This window comes from Pangasianodon hypophthalmus, chromosome 5, assembly GCF_027358585.1.
Source record: "Pangasianodon hypophthalmus isolate fPanHyp1 chromosome 5, fPanHyp1.pri, whole genome shotgun sequence".
In the NCBI taxonomy this organism is placed as follows: Eukaryota; Metazoa; Chordata; class Actinopteri; order Siluriformes; family Pangasiidae; genus Pangasianodon; species Pangasianodon hypophthalmus.
Genome location: NC_069714.1, coordinates 13,851,538 through 13,870,655, shown reverse-complemented (window position 1 = coordinate 13,870,655; position 19,118 = coordinate 13,851,538). Strand labels below are relative to the sequence as shown.

The 19,118-nt window shown below is 36.5% G+C and overlaps 1 protein-coding gene across 5 annotated transcripts in view; it reads left to right on the top strand.

Moving 5' to 3' along the window:
- Nucleotides 1-19,118, top strand: part of lrp1bb (low density lipoprotein receptor-related protein 1Bb) — a 265,996-nt gene that overhangs the window by 207,503 nt on the left and 39,375 nt on the right. For all 5 annotated transcript variants that reach the window (XR_008301779.1, XM_053233993.1, XM_053233992.1 and 2 more), the window contains 11 exons: nucleotides 532-654; nucleotides 3,192-3,311; nucleotides 3,712-3,840; nucleotides 3,993-4,115; nucleotides 6,130-6,270; nucleotides 6,619-6,806; nucleotides 9,213-9,396; nucleotides 10,272-10,357; nucleotides 13,321-13,443; nucleotides 18,563-18,744; nucleotides 18,833-19,032. Coding sequence is in view for 4 of the 5 variants with exons in the window: in XM_053233993.1 (XP_053089968.1) it covers nucleotides 532-654; nucleotides 3,192-3,311; nucleotides 3,712-3,840; nucleotides 3,993-4,115; nucleotides 6,130-6,270; nucleotides 6,619-6,806; nucleotides 9,213-9,396; nucleotides 10,272-10,357; nucleotides 13,321-13,443; nucleotides 18,563-18,744; nucleotides 18,833-19,032 (1,599 nt within the window). In the remaining variant the exon portion in view is untranslated. The remainder of the gene's footprint in view (nucleotides 1-531; nucleotides 655-3,191; nucleotides 3,312-3,711; nucleotides 3,841-3,992; nucleotides 4,116-6,129; nucleotides 6,271-6,618; nucleotides 6,807-9,212; nucleotides 9,397-10,271; nucleotides 10,358-13,320; nucleotides 13,444-18,562; nucleotides 18,745-18,832; nucleotides 19,033-19,118) is intronic.

Here is a 19,118-nt window from a genome sequence, read left to right as displayed (position 1 = left end):
TAATTTTGTCAAAACACTGTTTATGAGGAGTGTAATGAAGCAGAGACAAGCCCCTGTCTTTCTCGTCATGCTTCAGCAATCACCAAAGGTGCTTAAAGGGGTGAATAATGTCTGGTAATTGTCACTGCTCACCAAGGGCAGGAGGATTCGAAACACTTTGATAGTGCTTTCTTCAGATTCACTGAGACACAGATGATGTGACAGTGAGTTATTGTGTGTCTGTCACATTGGAAGGAAGAGAGAACTAGAACAGAGTTTATCAGTTTCTATAGAGATACAGTACACAGTACTTTTAATATAGATAAGAGATACCTCCTGACAGGATTGTTTAATATTAAGTTATTTTCATTTATTTGGCTGCGAATGAAAAACAGCTGGTGTTTCATTAAGTTTTTACAATGAGACATCTACCAAGGGAGAGATAATGACCAGAACAACCACTGATCATCGCATCTGGCAAAACAAACTAATGTTCCTGGCTTACTCTCATAACTAATTCTAAATTTTCTTCTCTGTGTTGGGATATCCCAGCATCCCATGGGCCCAGGTGTGAAGAGGGCCACTTCGCCTGCCCCAGTGGGAACTGCATCTCCAGCGTCTGGCTCTGCGATGGCCAGAAGGACTGTGAGGATGGAGCTGATGAGTTTCAGTGTGGTAAATATGGCATATTTCTTCACTGGGATCCTATCAAAGTTTGATTTCTCATGTGGAGAGAGAATAATGTCCATCTGTTGAGACCAGCTTTGACTGCAAAACCTGATTCAACTGCAACTACTGAAAACTATATGTAAACTATTGAATCCTCAAATTTTTCCCAGAGCATTTAGGAACTATACACTACTGATTTCTAGTTTCTCTGACTACTGTTTTCACATAAATTAATGAGCAAACTGATTTTTGCACTTTCACATTGGTGCAGTCGTTTATGCAGGTGAACACAGCATCTGCATTTGGGCTGGACCAAAACAACAAGGTTTTCTCAGTCTTGTTCTGGGGTGATGGAGAAATTTAAGATGCATTGGCCATTATCTGGAACACAGCACCTTCCCTAATTTGTGAATAGATTTTTTTTTGGCAGAAGCTGACACTTCTGTTCACATCACACTGACAAATTAGGCAATTGATTTAAGGCATTGTAACTTTGAGGAAATAACTGTACTCTTTTTTTTTGTGGTCCAACATCCTCTCTAGACACTTAAAGAAACAGAGAAAGATCAGCTACAGAGCAGGACCCCAGTTCAAGTATATTGCTCAAGGGCAAAACAGTGGAAAGTTGAATTAGAATTTTGACAGCAGTAATCCTCCAACTGCCAGCTCTCAGCAACTTCTCTCAGATGCTGGGGTTCAAACCCTTAACCGTTCACTTACTGAGCCATCTCACCACTTCAGCACACCCCAGAATAATACTTTATCTTGCTGTGTTCCCAAGATTGCTTTACTCTTAAAATTGGAGATCATTGTTACATAGAAATAATTTGTTGTGGACAATCGTCCCACCCACAGACAAATGTAAAGCCCTTAGGAAATATATGGAGAGCACTTGTACTCTCTTGTATTGTGCTTGCAGCTAGTAAAATTAGTTGTTTTCTCAAATAACAAGAACATGCATTCCCCTTCCTACTGTCATATTTAAGCTTATAAACACTGAAAGTTCTCAGAGGGTAACCACTCATAGCCACTCAGCTTTACACAAGTTATCACATAACTAAACCGAATAGTTGTTCACTGTAAATTTTGGTGTGTGTAGTGAAATGAAACACCCTGGCTCATCTTATGCATAATACATGTTTAAATGTTTTAGGATTTTAAATGCTTTTGTAGCTTCATGTACACTATATGGCCAAAAGTTTGTGGACACCTGACCATCACATCTATATATGGTTCTTCCCCAAACTGTTGTCACAAAGTTGGAGGCACACAATACAATGTCTTTGTATGCTGTAGAATTTACGATTTCCCATCACTGGAACTAAGGGGCCCAAACCTGTTTCAACATGACAGTGCCTCTGTGCACAAAGCGAGGTCCTTGAAGACATGGTGTGCCAAGGCTGAAGTGGAAGCTCTCGAGTGGCCTGCACAGAGCCCTGATCTCATCCCCACTGAACAGCTTATATTATTATACATTTGCAGTCAAAGGTTTTGATGCACCTAAAGGCTTTCTTTATTTTTCTATATAAAAGAATAGTGTAGGCATCAAAACTAAAGACATCTGCAGTATAAGTAGCCTTGACAGCTTTGTATATTCTTGGCATTTTCTCAACCAGCTTCATTACAAGCCTCCTGGACTGCTTTACCAGCAGCTTTAAAGGTTCCCCCATGCTGAGCACCTCTTGGCTGCTGTATATAAATCCGTTAGATATTTTCGATTAGACGTTTACAACAATTAATTAATCAAATGAACTCTTAAATCAAAGTCTTAAAAAGATAATTGCAGCTATTATGTGAACAAATGAGACAAAACTCTCCTTCTCACGCTCTCATGATCCTTGTCAGAACTGAAAGGAATATAGGAAATTTATCCCATCTTGGAGAATTTTGAGTGAGTGCATCAGATCATCAGAAACAGTCAGGTACATGGGAATGTCAGACCAACTTCTCCTGCTGTGACTGATAATTCCATTCTCCAGGAGGGAATCTGGCAGGTCTGCCTCTGTCAGCATATTTTCACTGCTCAAACAGGCCTTGCAGATGACAGAATTAGTTATAGAACAAGAGTAAGGTAATCTGAACCAGGAGAAATCAGATTTGAGGCATTCAGTCTTTCAATTGTTTTCTGTATTGTCTGCTTCTCCATTCTCTGTACTGCGTACTTTTAAAGGGGCTTATATTCAAGGAGGTCTCTTAATCATGGTTTTTAAAGTGCTAGTGCAATTGGTGGTTGAGTTGTGCAAAAAGATTGTGAGCTTTCAGGATTAAAAATAGTGTTTTTTTGTATATAACTGTTATTATCAGCACAATACCATCTGATGTTCATCCTTTTTACTAACACTGTAAGTATAAAGAAGCTGCACTTTCACATTTACTCAGTGGTGCTTTCATGTATTTCAAATTCTAAAGTTTATGAAAAACCAGAGACAACTGAACCAGGTTTGAGAGTGAAAATCTCTCGAAAATCACTAGAGATACAGTTAGCTGTTGGAATTGTCTCTCCCATCTCTTATCCACCACTTCTGAACTTTTGTCATTGATAGATTCCTCCTGTCTGTGGAACCAATTTGCCTGCTCCAAGAACAAGTGTATAGCCAAGCAGTGGCTGTGTGATGGAGAGGACGACTGTGGGGATGGAGTGGATGAAAGTGATGACCTCTGTGGTACGCACTATAACACATGTAACACATAGCACATAGAGGTTTTCTCCTATATGACTATAGGAGAAAACATGGAAGTCTAGTGTAAATGATATGCAGCTATTTTGATTAACCTGGTGATAAAAATCTCATGATGTTGAGCATATTAATAAATGTTAGTAATAAACATTATTTTAATTGGATTGTAATGAAAAATCAGAGCGATATTAACAGAGCTGCTTAAGGCCTATTAACAGGCAAATGCAATTAAAGAAACAAACTATTTTCAGATTAGTTGAATAAATATCACTTAAGTTTTTATTCATTTGCATATGATATGCATGTGAATCTTCTTAGCACATTAAAGTATGAACATGAAAAGTGAGGAGCAACAGCTTTACTAACATGATGCATTCATGCACAGGCTCCGTGACATGTGGCCCCGGATTGTTCAGTTGTTCAGGGTCGTACGCTTGTGTGCCCAAGCGCTGGCTCTGCGATGGAGAACGGGATTGTCCTGATGGCAGTGATGAACTGGCAGCTGCAGGCTGTGGTATTTATTTGTTTGCTTGTTTGTTCATTTGTTCATTTATTCATTCACTCATTTACTCATTCAGTATTGGGTGTAGAGATAAATGCAATAATTTATTTGTTTACAGTAGTTAAGTGTAGCAACTAATTGCATCGTCTGGTTTCTGCTTGCAGCACCTAATAATACATGTGATGAGAATGCCTTCAGATGCCTTAACAAGGCCTGCATCCCCAAACGCTTTGTGTGTGATCATGACAACGATTGTGGAGATGGATCAGATGAGTCAGTAGAATGTGGTGAGTGTTACCTTTCCTTTGTCTTTATTACTCATCTGTCATGAATAGTCCATCTGTTATAGTAGTAGTAGTTGTAATAGTAGTAATAATAATAATAATAATAATAATACAAAATGCTGCAAGCAGTGATTAAGGGGCCAAGCACTTTCTAGTCCCATGCTTACCAGCAGAGGAACACCAGAAGCCATTGGGACCATCAGCAATTGTTCCCAAGGAGCTATACTATATTTGATGCAGTTATGTCAAACCATTGCTGAGATATTACCACATTTCCTGTTTTCAGTATCTGTCTCAGATTGCAAATGAACTCCAAGCTTATTGTTAACATCAAGTCGTGTTGCTAAACATATGTGCCAAGATTGGGTTCAATATGTAAAAACATTGCTGAGATATGCTCTCATTTCCTGTTTGGTGACTTAACCATCAAATTCATTTGCATTTTATGGATGAACCATCCTGAATATCTACTTTGGTTGATCTTATGTTGCTGTGATCTAAATTTTGTGATTGTTTGATATGAACTTATGATAGTTTTTGTTAAAAAAAAAAAAAAAAAAGTAAAAATGCAAGGCTTCCTGTTTGGCAAATCACAATTTCGTTTCATCCAGAACACTCAGCTTTCCAGGCAATCAACACAAAGAAGAATCATGATTTGATGTTGGGCGGTTCTCAATTATATGTAAAAAAAAAAAAAAGAAATTCAGAATGGCAGAAAATCCAATATGGCAGAAATTAACATCATGGTATCCACTGACCTTGACATGACCAAAGAAGCAGTGGAAAGTGGAATCAGGTTTCTACGATGTTACATTGCAGAGTTCTTATTGCAAATGTTTGATTTAAAAAAAAAAAAGTTTAATTAAAATGAAGTTTAATGAATAATTTGTTATTATTATTATTATTGTTGTTGTTGTTGTTGTTGTTGTCGTCGTTGTTGTTGTCGTTGTTGTTGTGTATGTATTTATTTGTACTTTTATATCTATTTATTTGTTTACACTGGAAATAGAGAGAAAAGTTTCTCTCATTTTAGTTCTGTGAAGGAGAAAATTTCAACTCAAACACAATAATTTAAACATAATGACCAAATGACCAACACAGTTTTGATTCTGTTTTAAAGGCCAAGAGTAGCACTAAAAGTTTTAGTGGATTAATTAAAAAGTGCACATAAGTAATTAAGTTCATTTAACATTTGAACCAAGCATTCTGCTTTGAGCTGCATGTATGGGATGTGTGCTTTTAGCTCTACTGAAAAAAGAAAACAGTTTAAAGAAATGGCTCTGTATAAAAAAGAAATCTGGGGAAACTGGGGGTTTGTGCTAAGGCTATGCCATCAGTGGCAAATCCTGGGCAAGTTTGTCACTCAGCTGCTTTTACTTGAAGCTGGGAAATTTCATAATTATTAGAAAATGGAGTAGTAAGTGTTTATGAAAATTTTCAAACAGTCCTGACCACTGTAACTGGCACTGCAATGCGAAAAGGTGCTTTCAAGATACGAAGTTTCCAGAGGCTTTCATGTTAGAAGATTGAGCATCTACAGTTAATCCATTTACACATTTATAATCCATGTTACACACATATAATCTTCTAGTTTGCAAGTTATAGAGAATCCCAGACACATCTGTTTTTCATCTGTGTTTTTCAGAATTATTTTATCAGGTCAATCTCTAAATGTGTCTGGATGTTAAAAGCAGATGTGGCTGTCGTCTTTTTAACTAAACTAAATCTTCTAAATAATGCATAGCATGCTTTAATTGACCACTTCTCCTGTTCTGATATTTGTGTTCTCTATGAAATAAGTGCTATTTCACATTATAAGTAGATGAGACCCAATAACAAGGAGTTTATTACAACTGAGCATGCCTGCTTAAGGAAATCACCATCATCTATATTTGTATCTGAAGCTTTAGTTACTGTCTGATTTTGTTTTTAGCCATTAACGAATATGTTTTTGTGAAGTATTCAAACAGTGGTGGGAATGAGAGTCAGCAGGCTAACAGTGAAATCTCTCCTGCAGCGTACCGCTCATGTGGGCCAGACGAGTTCCGCTGCGCTGATGGCCGTTGCTTACTCAGTGCGCAGTGGGAGTGTGATGGTTACCCAGACTGCCCAGACCACTCAGACGAGCTCCCCCACAATCTCAAATGCCTGGCAGCTGGTAAAGAGCCTGCAGAGTGCTGATGAAATGTGTTTGACTGATGGACATGGGGTTTACTGAATATCTAAGGGAATACAAATGGCAGTGAGAACAGTGTGCATTAAAGCAAGAGCTTGAAGAGAATCAGGCTGACCTGAGGGATGGCATGTTTTTCACTGAATGCACCTAGTGTCTGTAGAAAGCCTTTGAGCTTATTGGCACTTGCAATATGTGCAGAATATTACGTGGCCTTCTGCTGTTTTTGCTTTTTATGGCAAAGTAGAAAACATTATTTAGTTGAATTCATGTTTTCTCAAAAAGCATTTGGATTTCAGAGAGGTCTGTTTTCTTTTCTTGCCATTTGTCCAGAGAGTCTGTGTAATGGCTCCTTTTTTATGTGCTCCAATGGCCGATGTATATCTGAGACGAGCCTTTGTGACCAGAAAGATGACTGTGGGGACCGCTCAGATGAGAAAAACTGCAACGTTAATGAGTGCCTCAATCGACGTGTCAGTGGCTGTACTCAGGACTGCCAGGACTTACTGGTGGGATACAAGGTTGGTTAGCGGTCACAGCAAGGGCTAACAGTCTTTCATGATGACATGCCTTCCATTCTTATACTAATTACAGTATCATAATGCCTGATACCAAAACAATACTATGGCAAAAAAAAAAAAAAAAGCATTATTCTGAATTGTTTCTGGGACCATAATCCAGCATATGTTGCCAAATAAAACATCTACTGTATGTACTGTATATACTGATGTCCCTGAAAAACTGTATATACTGTATGTACTGTATATACTGATGGCCCTGAAAAACTGTATATACTGTATGTACTGTATATACTGATGGCCCTGTTTGTTAGCAGCATTTTTTTCACACATGATTGCCTTAATTGACTTTAATTCATAATTACAAGTCACTGTGTCTCTATGTTTTTGACATAACACCAAAGTGTTTTCTTGTTCATTTAAAAATCAGCTATAGACTATAAACAGTCCATCAGCACTTGCTAAATAGCAACACATATGAATGCTTGCACAGCTCTATTATAGATAAGTTAATATAGCATTACATGAGCATTTGAGCAAAATGACTCATTTATAGGCATAATACAATGTCATAACAGCCATACTATTATGGAAAGTTAGAGTAGTAAGTTGTTTACCACATTGTAGCCTCAAAACGTATTGACATTTCAATACATCGATGTTCTTTTTTTAAAACATAATAACAACAACAAATACAGTTGTACTGGATTACATAAAAGTTCTCTTTGTAACCCTCAGTGGTTACAAAACTTATAATAATAATAATAATAATAATAATAATAATGGAAAATAAGGGATTTTAAGTGAAAAGTGTGATATAAAGAGAAAGAAGCAATATAAGAGAATGGAAAAAAAATAAGAAAAGCTCATCTTGTGCTGACAGTCAAAAAATAACCATTGTATTTATTTTCCCATGTTACCATTCAACCATTCACAAACAGTCTCATTTCGTTTTCCATTTGGCATTCACTAGATTCATTTATTTGTTTATTTGACTGCCTGTTTGTTTGTTTGTTTGTTTGTTTGTTTAACTGGCCTGATAGGTGTTGAGACGCGTCAGCTGGTGGACTAGCTATGGGACTGGTGTTAATTTGCATATCTAGTTTCTGAACTAGCTTTTTAACTTAAAATGACTGAAGTGTTTTCCAAACAACCAGAGTCATGTGTATAATCACTTTGAATAATTGCTTCAGGCAGGTCTGGCACTGATGATTGAACATTTGAATGGAAATAGAGGTTGGGCTTAAACAGAATGTGGGCATTTTGGTTGTACATTTTTCTCCATGTGTGGAGGATGAAGCAGCTGTACTCACCACATGCTAATATTTACTTTTCAGGTGTCAGGTACTGTTTTTCACCCTGGTCATAACCTTATTACATGTTTAATGCTGAACATATAGACCAGTTCATTCTGCTTTTTGTGTTCATAAATATTCTCTTGTGTGATTATTTCTATAAAGTTTGTCCTGACTCATCATCTCTTCTGCACAAATATGGCTCACAAAGTTTCAAGGTCTAGTCTGAAAATCATTTCCATTTTAGATTCCCTACCTACAGTAGTCCTAGAATAAAGATGTGTCTAGCTGACTATACAAAGATAAGCCCAGGCTTGGATGGCTATGACCACTCAGCCTATGATTGACAGTTTCTGAAAGGTGGATAGGCTGTCTGGTTCGTACCAAAGTCACAAGTGTCTTCCCCATATGACCTTTGGCAATCAGAGCTGTCATCGTGGACCAGCTATTGGTCTAAGGTGAAATTCTGTCCAATATCTCCTTCTCAGAATCAATAAAGGGTTTATTGAAACACAACAAATGCCAGAGGACACATAGGTGATGACCTTTATCTTCAACCAGGGAGATATAAGACCCTGCACAAAGCTCTGTAAGCTGAGCACAGAATGCAGGAGAAATACAGTAACTGACTCAGCCAAAAGTCTAGAGAGATTTATTGCTGTGCTGCTCAACTAATTTTCCTTCCATGAAAATTGCAGTAGTATCCAATGGATACAATAAAAAATATATGTATTCTATATATGGGTTGTTCTGAAAACACAATCATGAAAAAAAAAGTTATGCTTGCCTTGAATTGATATGCTTTTTACGCATCAAATTTTACTGCATTACTGTATCTTCCCATAACTAAACATTGCATTATTATTTCTGAATTACTTGGAAGTGTCTCTACGAACCATAGCTTCTGCCTCACTAATTCATTTATATTTTTAGCTCATTTAAAAGCTTCTGGAAAGAAAATAACTGTTGGCAATTTTTGCTGGGTGTAGTGCAATAATGACACAGTTTAAATGGTTTCAGGGAAGCGATCATAATTCATTTTTTTTGCAATTGGATAGCTTAAAGGTGCAAAACATTTGAATTGCTTTCCATCATTTTTTGTCCATGTGTCTAGTGTAAGTGCTGGCCAGGATTTCACCTAAAGAATGACGGGAAAAGCTGTGTTGACATTGATGAATGCTCCACCACTCTCCCCTGCAGTCAAACCTGCATCAACACTTACGGTTCTTACAAGTGTTTGTGTGTGGATGGTTACGAAGCCTCAAAACACAACCCTAACAGCTGCAGGTCTCTCTCTGGTAATTACATCTATTCCATACATCATGTGGCTATGTTGCAAGAATTTGTTTGATTTTTGTTTGTTTGTAATGGAATCACTGAGGCATAAAGCATAAAGAGGCTACGTGTAAGGAAATAAAACATGACAGGGCATGTTCTTCCAGGAAAATAATTAACGGCTTATACCACAGCGGTTTGCTAATGATTACAATTTATTAATAAACAACACACCACGCTTTTAACATTCATAGTTACATTTATAGTTTATACTTACAATATATTACATTATAGCAGCTATAAACAGTCATTCCCTCACCAGCCCCTCTTTTTTTCTCTTTCTTGAGGTTAATAGATTGGTTTAAAAAAGACAGGTTATTATGTTCCAGAGAATCTGCAAAATCCTCTTTCCGGAAGACTTTCCTGTTGTGAAAAACGTACTGACCACACAAAGAGCTGACACCCGAAACTCCTTCCAGAAATATTAAATAAATGTCTCGTTAAAGGAAGCTTCACTGCATTAATGACTATAGGTTTTTATTTGTTAAATACCACTTTTTTAATCTTTTTTATTATTAGCTTTAGAATATGTGGAGCATCCAAATAATACAAGTCCCTGTTACTATAGAAACAGTAAAGAGCATATTAATATAAACCTGTGATTAGAATTACAGTGGGCAATACTGTCAGAGCTGTGCTGTTGTAGAAAATTAATCAAATTAATCGATCAGTCATATTTAAAAATTCAACATCGCTGTGGTATAATTGTTAATATTATATTTACTGAGATGCACCGTGTTTTCAAGTAATAAATGTGAAAAGCTTACATTGACTTGCCGCAAACAGGATAATACTGTTTAGAATGTGCCCTCACATTTTTCTGTCTTTCTTTATTCAGCTGAAGAGCCTGTTCTTATACTTGCCGATCATCATGAAATCAGAAAACTAAGTGTTGATGGCTCTAATTACACTCTCCTGAAACAGGTAAACATTTCTGCCTCTTTCTGTTTTCTCCCTGCTTTATTTACTTTACTGTTGCAATCCGTTCTTCGCAACTGGTTGAAAAAATCTACAGCTAGGCTTAATCTGTCCCGCAGAATGTGTTACTATAAATCTCAGTGGTGATTCACAGAGCAATCCATGAAACTGAACTGTTAAAAGCTTAATAGAGTCCCAATTAAGAACCATGGTGATGTGATTGTGATAACAGCACACTAGCAGTTGTTGGCCCTCTCTTTTGAAAAGACTAATTGAAGTCATTAAACAGTGCACTTTCTGTGGAGCTTCACATTAATAGAGTGAAAACAAATTGTGTGTCCATTGCCTGCCTGGAGAAGTTGTAATCCCTCCATGACATGTAGCACGCTGTTGATTTTCTTCTGTCCTATTGTTTCCTGCAGTAGCTTTATGGAATCTTTCAACAGAATTTTTTCCATTTAATATTCATTTATTATTATTACTTACTTTTTATTGTTCAGCTTGAGTTGATTTTTTAGTTACTACTGTATGTGTTGTTGCAATGTTTTTAATTGTTTTATTGTTTAGGTCTGGAATAATTCAAAGCTAATTGTGAATTCACAGCGTTTATAAGGCTTTTGAAATGATCCCTCTTTATTAAATTATTCCTCTCTATCCAAGGCTGTCATTATCAGTCACTTTAATCATTATTTTGATTTAATGAATGTCTACATGAGTGGATGTAACCTCATATATCCACCTCATAGTTGACCTCATAGTTGACTATTATGGTACCAAACGTTCACTGAAAGTCAGTCATGGCAGTATTCTCAGGGATGGAAAAATCAGTAGCCCAGGTACCTGTGATAAGCAGATTTGATATCAGGGCTATTGATTTTTTTATGTGCATATGCCTGGCAGGAGATTTAACAATAGAAAATAATCTACCCATTAACTTTCACAAACCAAAACCTTTAATTTGGCATGAAGCTATGTTTAAGCTTAATGCAGTTTATGCTGGTGTGATGCACTACAATGCTGTAACTAGAGCACAAGCTACTTGTTCTGAATCCCACCACATGCTGTGCTAGACCAAGGCGCGATCTGGATTATGGTAGAACGAATTTCCCTAGGAGGATTAAATATTGTGTACTGCTACAGACAATCTTTTCAGAATCAGGAGCACACAGGAAATGCGGAAACATTCATGAAACTGAGCAAATTAAATTAGACACAAAGCTGTCATATAACTCTCCTGCATACTAAATGCAGTCACCTCACAGTTAGACATGTCAAGAGGCTCACTCTTGAGGCCAGACTTCAATAATATCTTGAAAATTAAACACAAGGAGAGAACACCAAGTGGCTGGCCAACCTGACTTTTTTTGTCGAGGATGCAAATATGCTCTTCTACAAACTTTTTTAGAAAAGGATAATAATCATAAACATGTTTGTTTCCTTTATATATTAATTTGTATTAATGCACTTAAAAAGCTACCACGTTTTAATTAGTTTTTCAGGCAAACAAAACATGGGACTAGGCAGCACATTACATCTTTTACTTGCCTATATGAATTTATGATTTGTTAACTCCTGCATATAGTTATTCTGAAAACACTGCACTGGTTTGAAAACTGAAAATGGCAGCATGATAATTTATTGACTGGCCACTAGATTAATCATACATTCAGTGTGCTTTTGATCCATATTTGGATCTTCTCCAAATTGTTGACACAAAGTTGGAGGCACGCAATTGTATAGGATGTCTTTGTATGCTGTGGCATTACAGTTTCCCTTCACTGGAACTAAAGAGCTCAAACCTGTTCCAGTGTGACAATGCCGCTGTGCCCTGTAGACATGGTCTGCCAAGGCTGTAGTGGAGGAACCTGAGTGGCCTGCACAGAGCCCTGACCTCAACCCCACTGAATACCTTTGGGATAAACTGGAACACGGACTGCACTCCTCACCTGACATCAGTGCCGGACTCGCTAATGCTCTTGTGGCTGAATGAGCAAATCCCCACAACCACGCTCCAAAATCTAGTGGAAAGCCTTCTTATTTATAGTTATAATAACTTTAATAAATATTTTTATTAAAGTTATTATAACAGTAAAAAGGGGACCAAACCTGAAATGGGATGTTCAAAAAGCACATATGGGTGTGATTGGTCAGATGTCCACAAACTTTTGGCCATATTGTATTTTGCTGAAACATGGAAATTGGAAGGGATTTACAACTCTGTGAACCTCATTTCCTTGCATAATTTTAGTTTTTCTCTACTTCTAGCTGATAAATGGCTTTGAATATGAACTAATAAGCTGTTAGTTGAGAATATGAAAAACCTCAAACTGTGCTGTTACCAAAGTTCATATCTTACCCTTCTAAAATATTTTCCTTCTTACAGTTGAATTATTAATCACCCAGTCCCTGTATCTCAGACTTTTGTTTGAGTCCCTGGAAATTCAACATTCTGTGGAAATGTTGGTGATCTGATGAAGGTGTCATGTCTGCTTTCACATGATCTTAGCACCTGTGCTGAGGTGAGCAGGGCTGTGCTGGTGAACAGCAAACTGCCTTTCCTGACTGACTGACAACACACTGATGCCAACTTGACAGTAATGGATGTAGCTCAGTATCCTAGTGGAAGGCTCTCTGAACCCTGCTTCAGCACATTCCTCAGGCATCAATTGCACAGCCTGCTGTTCTAAAATCAATGCACTGATTAGATATCAAAGGGGTGTATACATGCTGTGTTTCTCATCTACATTCCTGCCAGATTCACTCTGCAAGACTAAAGGAAAAGTGCATATGGAGTGGCTAATTAAGCTCTCCAGCTAATTGAGTAACAGAACAAGGCTGCACGTCTTGCTCTTTTGTGCATTAGAGAAGCTGTGCTGCTTCATTTCGATCATCTGTTGCCTGAACAACAGAGATGTTTTACTTTGGCTGTGGGAAAATAACACTTTCACTTCCTCTGTTCTTTTCTAAAGGGTCTCAACAATATTATCAGCTTGGATTTTGACTACAGAAAAGAGTTCATCTACTGGGTTGACTCAAGTAGACCCAGTGGTCGAAGGATCAACAGAATCCGGCTGAATGGTAGTGATCTTAAGGTATGGTTAATATGCTTCTATTGTTCTTTAGGAAGTAGTTTACTGAAAGATCAACGCAATCTTAATCTGATTATTCATTGGTTAATTCATTCATTCATAATGGATTTGTACTGATATTTTAGAGAGATCCTTTGCTGTGGTACTGGGCCAGTGTCAACATAATTACAGTTTCTCTTTTTAGAAATGATCATCAGCATTTAGCAGTGCTGTTATCTCTAAAACCATTTGCCTCACAGACTTTGGTCTATGGAATACTGTCAACTACAGAATTATTGTTACCCATGAAGAAAAATGATTGCATAAAAGAAACATTGTGCACAGTTACACACCTGTAAGTCTGGTAATGGATGTAAAATACATACAGAAATAATGCTACCATTATGCACAAAGCTAAAAATCGTAAAAGCTTTTGCCAGGAATTTGAAACATGAGCATACCTTATCCGCCACAGTCAGGAGGACGGTGAGGGAGAGGAAGAAGCAGCCAAAGATAACATCTGTATAACAGTTGTGTTGATTCTTGGAGTTAAGGTTTCAAATTAATTATCAGACTCCACATCCATAACAATAAGCAGTTTGCAGCTGGTTTGCAGTTTGCAGGACTTCACTATGTGTCACTGGAGCCATATTTAGATCAAAGTGTTAGTGAGGTCCATGTTGAAGAAGTGTGACCCACTTCATATTTAATATACCACAATGCAGAATGTGTATTATATCAGGTGCTAATTTCTAATCTCTGTTATGTTACACTTTAATTCTTAAATAAACTGTTCTGACTTTAATTGAGTTAGGCTTTAATTTTATTGAATTAAATATTTTGGTTTAAGGTTTTCATCAAAATCCAATTTTTGACCTGAACACCGTCAGTATATTTGGCAAAAAGGGAAGTTAATTGAAAGAAATGTACTTAATATCCACTGTATAACAAACAAACAAACAAACAAACAAACAAACAGTGGATTGTTGATGCTTAGATCTGTGAAGGGTAGAAAGAGATCTTGTGAAGGTTGCTGAGATTATAAATGTCATATTTTAGTCCAAAACCTGGCAGGAGGCTAAGACTTAGTCACAGGTGGATCTCTCAAGAAGAGAAAGACCCCAACATCAAAATTAAAACAGACCTGGTTGCAAGAAAACATAATTATTTTTGCAATAACCATCTCAGTCTCTGGAATTGATCCACTGGCCTACTTTAAACAAGGCACATGCACGAACATAAAAATATTATAAATATTAAAAAAAAGCAGCAGCCTTTTGTTTCTATGTACCTAAGGTCTGGAATACATTACCATTAAACATTCATCAGGCTCCATCTATCAGCAATCAGAGGTTTTTTTTTTTCTTCCACTGTTTATTTACTAGATTTTATTATTTGTCTTGCTTTGATAGTAATAATTTTACTTTACTTACATTTACATTACTTTTATATTATTTTATTCATCATACATTTATTCTGTTTGTATCCTATCTTTTATTTCTTTTATTATTTTTAATTGTGATTTTCATCTTTCTGTCATTGCTATTATTTATTTCATTATTATTTGCCTATTTTATTATTTTATTTTGACTACTTTTTGTTCTTCTCTGTGTTTAGTTCACATTGTGAAGCACTTTGATCTGCATTTTAAATGTATGAAGGTTTCAAGAGAAGCTTCAAACAACTATTTACTTTTTTATATTTATTATTATTAATATTAATTTTTTGCAGACATTCTGTTATTTAAGAAATCACCAATTTCATGCATTATTCATTTCATACTTTTTGCTCATTGTGCTCACCATCAATTTAATGAAGAGTGATAGTAATTAGATAAATTGGAGCTGACGATAGCTATAGATATGAATTCTTGCACTAGGCTTGTGTGTGTAGTAAAAAGACCACATGGCTGGGTCTCAGATGGAAGCGTGTATAGAGCTCCTGCTGAGCCTTGCTTCTCTCCATCTCGTTAGCTTCAGTGTGAGGCCAAAAGCCTCATTTGGCTTCATTACACCCAGAGCCCCTTGCCCTCCTTCTGATTCATCTCCCTCTCTCTCAACACTAAAGCCATCTCTAGTCCATTAGGGTTTGGGGGAGCGATTATCAGAACACTGAAAATTGGAAAAAAAAATCAAGCTGTGATAGTATGTTTAGTCTGAAAGACCATATCATTAACATGCTGAAAGAAAATGGGGGAAAATGCTCTACTCAACAGTGGTCACACCGAACACAAATATAATCCACCTGGTGAAAAGCTTAGTGACTTGAGCGGAAGAAGACATGCTACACAAAAACTGCTTCCAGCAGTTAAATTTGCTTCTAGATTAACTTTAACCCAGCAAATTCATCAGTCTGGATAGCAGTGGTCAGTAGGAGAGAGCGGGGCTGGGGTTACATCTTTCTAAAAGTCTCAAACAAAAAACTGCTTATTATTTAACATTTCAGGACACCCCGTTTTATACAACAGCATTATGTACATACACACACATTTTAAGCAACTGGTTAGCAGGAGCTAACAAAGTATCACTTATAACTAAATGAACCTGCTAATAATAATAAGCTAATAAGCTTGTTATAATATATTTAAAATATAATTGTGCTTAAAATATAAAGATGTTTAGGTTAAATGTTACAAAAAGATGTTAAAAAGATGTTAAATTCAGGTTAATGTCATACTTAATACAGAGTAATGCTATACTGAAAAAAAAATAGTTTCAAAGATGTTTACAAACTTTGATTTTTTTTTTCTTTCAATAGTGCAAGGGACACCTATGATGATTAAAAAAAAAAAAAAAAAAAACTTTTTAGCAGCATTTATTATTTTTATTTATTTATTTATTTATTTTGGGGTTTTTTTTGCTTTTAGCTTTCTTAAAGTTTACAGTAATAATGGGATGATAGATGTTTTGGGATTTGTTTCAACTATATTGTATTACAGTTGGCGATCATCATCATCATCATCAAGAAAAAAAAGACCTCCACAGGCTCATTAAATTGACCACTGTACAGGCGCTATAACATAACAATCTCATAATATTATAGTTGTGGTTTCATGTAAATAAATTCATAATACAATAATGTAGTAATATTGCTGTGTGCAAACATGAGAAGTAGGAAATAATGCATGCATGCTTTGTTAATTAGTAGCTATGAGTTCACGTGATTCTGATATCTTCACAAAGCGTTTGGATCTTTTGCCTGCTAAATATTAAATGGTTTAAGTGACTACATCAGGCATATTGTATACATATGCCTGTGTATACAATAAGTATAACAGAAATATGTGTAATAAAAAGGTCAATGTAAAATGCCACCCATTGTAGAAAAAAAGTTTTGTTTTTGTCTGATTTGTGGAATTCTGGTGGTAAGTTCAACAGAACCATATGGACATTAGGAGTAGTACTGTGACTAACTATTGCTAGAGAAAGACAGATGGAAAGCTATTGTTTGAATTCAGCCTGGTTTGAAATAATTTCTTATTATAAGGTTTCACCTTTATAACCTGGGAAAATAAATCATGAATATCTATTGCTGAGTAGGTTGGTCCACAATGAGCCACAATTTTTCAAAGTACTTTTGTATTTTTTCTATATATCACATAATAGCTTGAAGCACAGAGATACAGTAGCTGGCAGCAAAACTCTTACTTCATTACCTGTTCTGTTTTGATCTCTGTACTTGTAATATGAAGATTTATTAATGGTTGTGGCTGTAGGAACTTTGCCTTTGTGTTATTCATGTAATTTGCATTGCCGTAGGTGATGCCTTTGGTGCAGTCTAATAAGGAAACCAGAAAAGATATGTAGTAATGAAGGAGAGTGTTATAGGAACTAGTGTTTATATGTTCTGTAGACTTACTGAAATTCAATACCTTGTCCTTTCAGATTTAGGCATTATTCAGGAAATGTATATTATATGCATTATCAATGCACAGATAGTGGAGTAGAGATCAATAAAGAAACCATTATTCAACACAGATTCTATGTGCGTAGGAAATGTTTTCACAATTTTCATTTTTTTTCTATGCTGATGTATTCAAATGTTGACATTTTAATTACATTAACCTTCTATTTCCATAGAAGTCAGAGCTTCAAATCAATGTGGCATGATCTCTCCAGAATAGCATAAGCTTTGCTTTTCCACTCCGAATATTAATGTGTTCTCTCCTCTTTAAAAGTCGCTTTAGTGCTTTAGTTTCAGAAAATGTTTAAAGCTCAGCTCATGAAATCACTGCTTTAGGTGCAGCCTTGTCAATTAGAATAGTCTAGTATATACCTGAGAATATAAGGGAGCTTGAAATGTTATGCATGGAGGGGAACTTCAGTACTGTTTTTCACATGCCCTCCTCGCCATTTACCCATCGTTGTCCCTTCCTCTATTGTGTAGCAAGTGGCCACTTGTGTAACTGGTTTTACACACTTCTGAGTCAAGAGAGGAAGTCAGTGAAAGCAAACAGTACTGAAACAGGGAGTCAGTGTTGTTATTCTATGCAAAGACGTTCTTGCCAGATATTAAATGAAAGAATGCTGTAATTTTCTAACCTGTTTTGCAAAAAAAAAATCGCACTTAAGAAAACATTTTGTGTTTGGAAAAAATTGTGTTTAAATAAAATCATACAATATGTATGAGCTCAGACTATCACCAGTTGCATGTGTTATTCCTTGTACACACACACACACACACACACACACATACATATATATATATCTTTGCTCATACTCAATCATAGAGCTATTATGACAGCATGGGTTGCAGTTTCAAGGTTTTTAAACATAGCACATGAAAAAGCCAGCTTTATTTACAAACTGACATATTTGCTTAGCCCACAAAGGAAGTGTGATCTTTGCACGCAGAGAAGAGACAGCTCATTTAAGCATTTGTTTGTTTAAATTAGCAGAGTTTCTAAGCTCTGACACTTTGTTCATTGCTTATGACATCGACTTTCTTACCTGTTATTTGAAGATATAAGCCCTGCATTAGCATTTTGGCTTTGCCCTTATTTTCAAAAAACATATTTTAGTGGATGTCAGATCTGGTATTGCATATAACCAGTGTTTGTCATGTTACAGACCTAATCTTTGCTCTAGTGCGAGAGGTGGGTGTATGCAAAAGAGTCATGAATATTTATGTTTCTGTCTGATAGGTCGTTCACAGAGCAGCTGTTCCGAGTGCGCTGGCTGTTGACTGGATTGGGAAGAATTTGTACTGGTGTGATATAGAAAGGAAGACCTTAGAAGTGTCCAAATCTAACGGCCTCTATCCCACAGTCTTACTGAGCTCTGGCCTACAGAACCCCACAGATCTGGCTCTTGATGCCCAATTAGGGTATGAAACCAGTACTATTTGTTTGGATCTGAGATATTCAGAATAGCGACATGCTTGTCTTGAGTTTGTGTGTAATGCATTTGTTTAGGTATGTGTTTTGGATCGATTGCTGTGAACACCCACATGTGGGACGTGCTGGCATGGATGGTCAGGGCCAGATTGTGATCGTGGACAAGGAAATCTACAGCCCCTCTGCCCTCACCATTGACTACACCACCAAGAGGATCTACTGGTCTGATGACAGTCACATCCTCTTCGCTAACATGGATGGCTCTCAAAGGCACAAGGGTACAAAGACAACAATTACTCATGTGCTGTTTTAAACGGAGAGCTTAGTTGTAACTTTTCATACCCAAGTGCACAATCTACTCGTT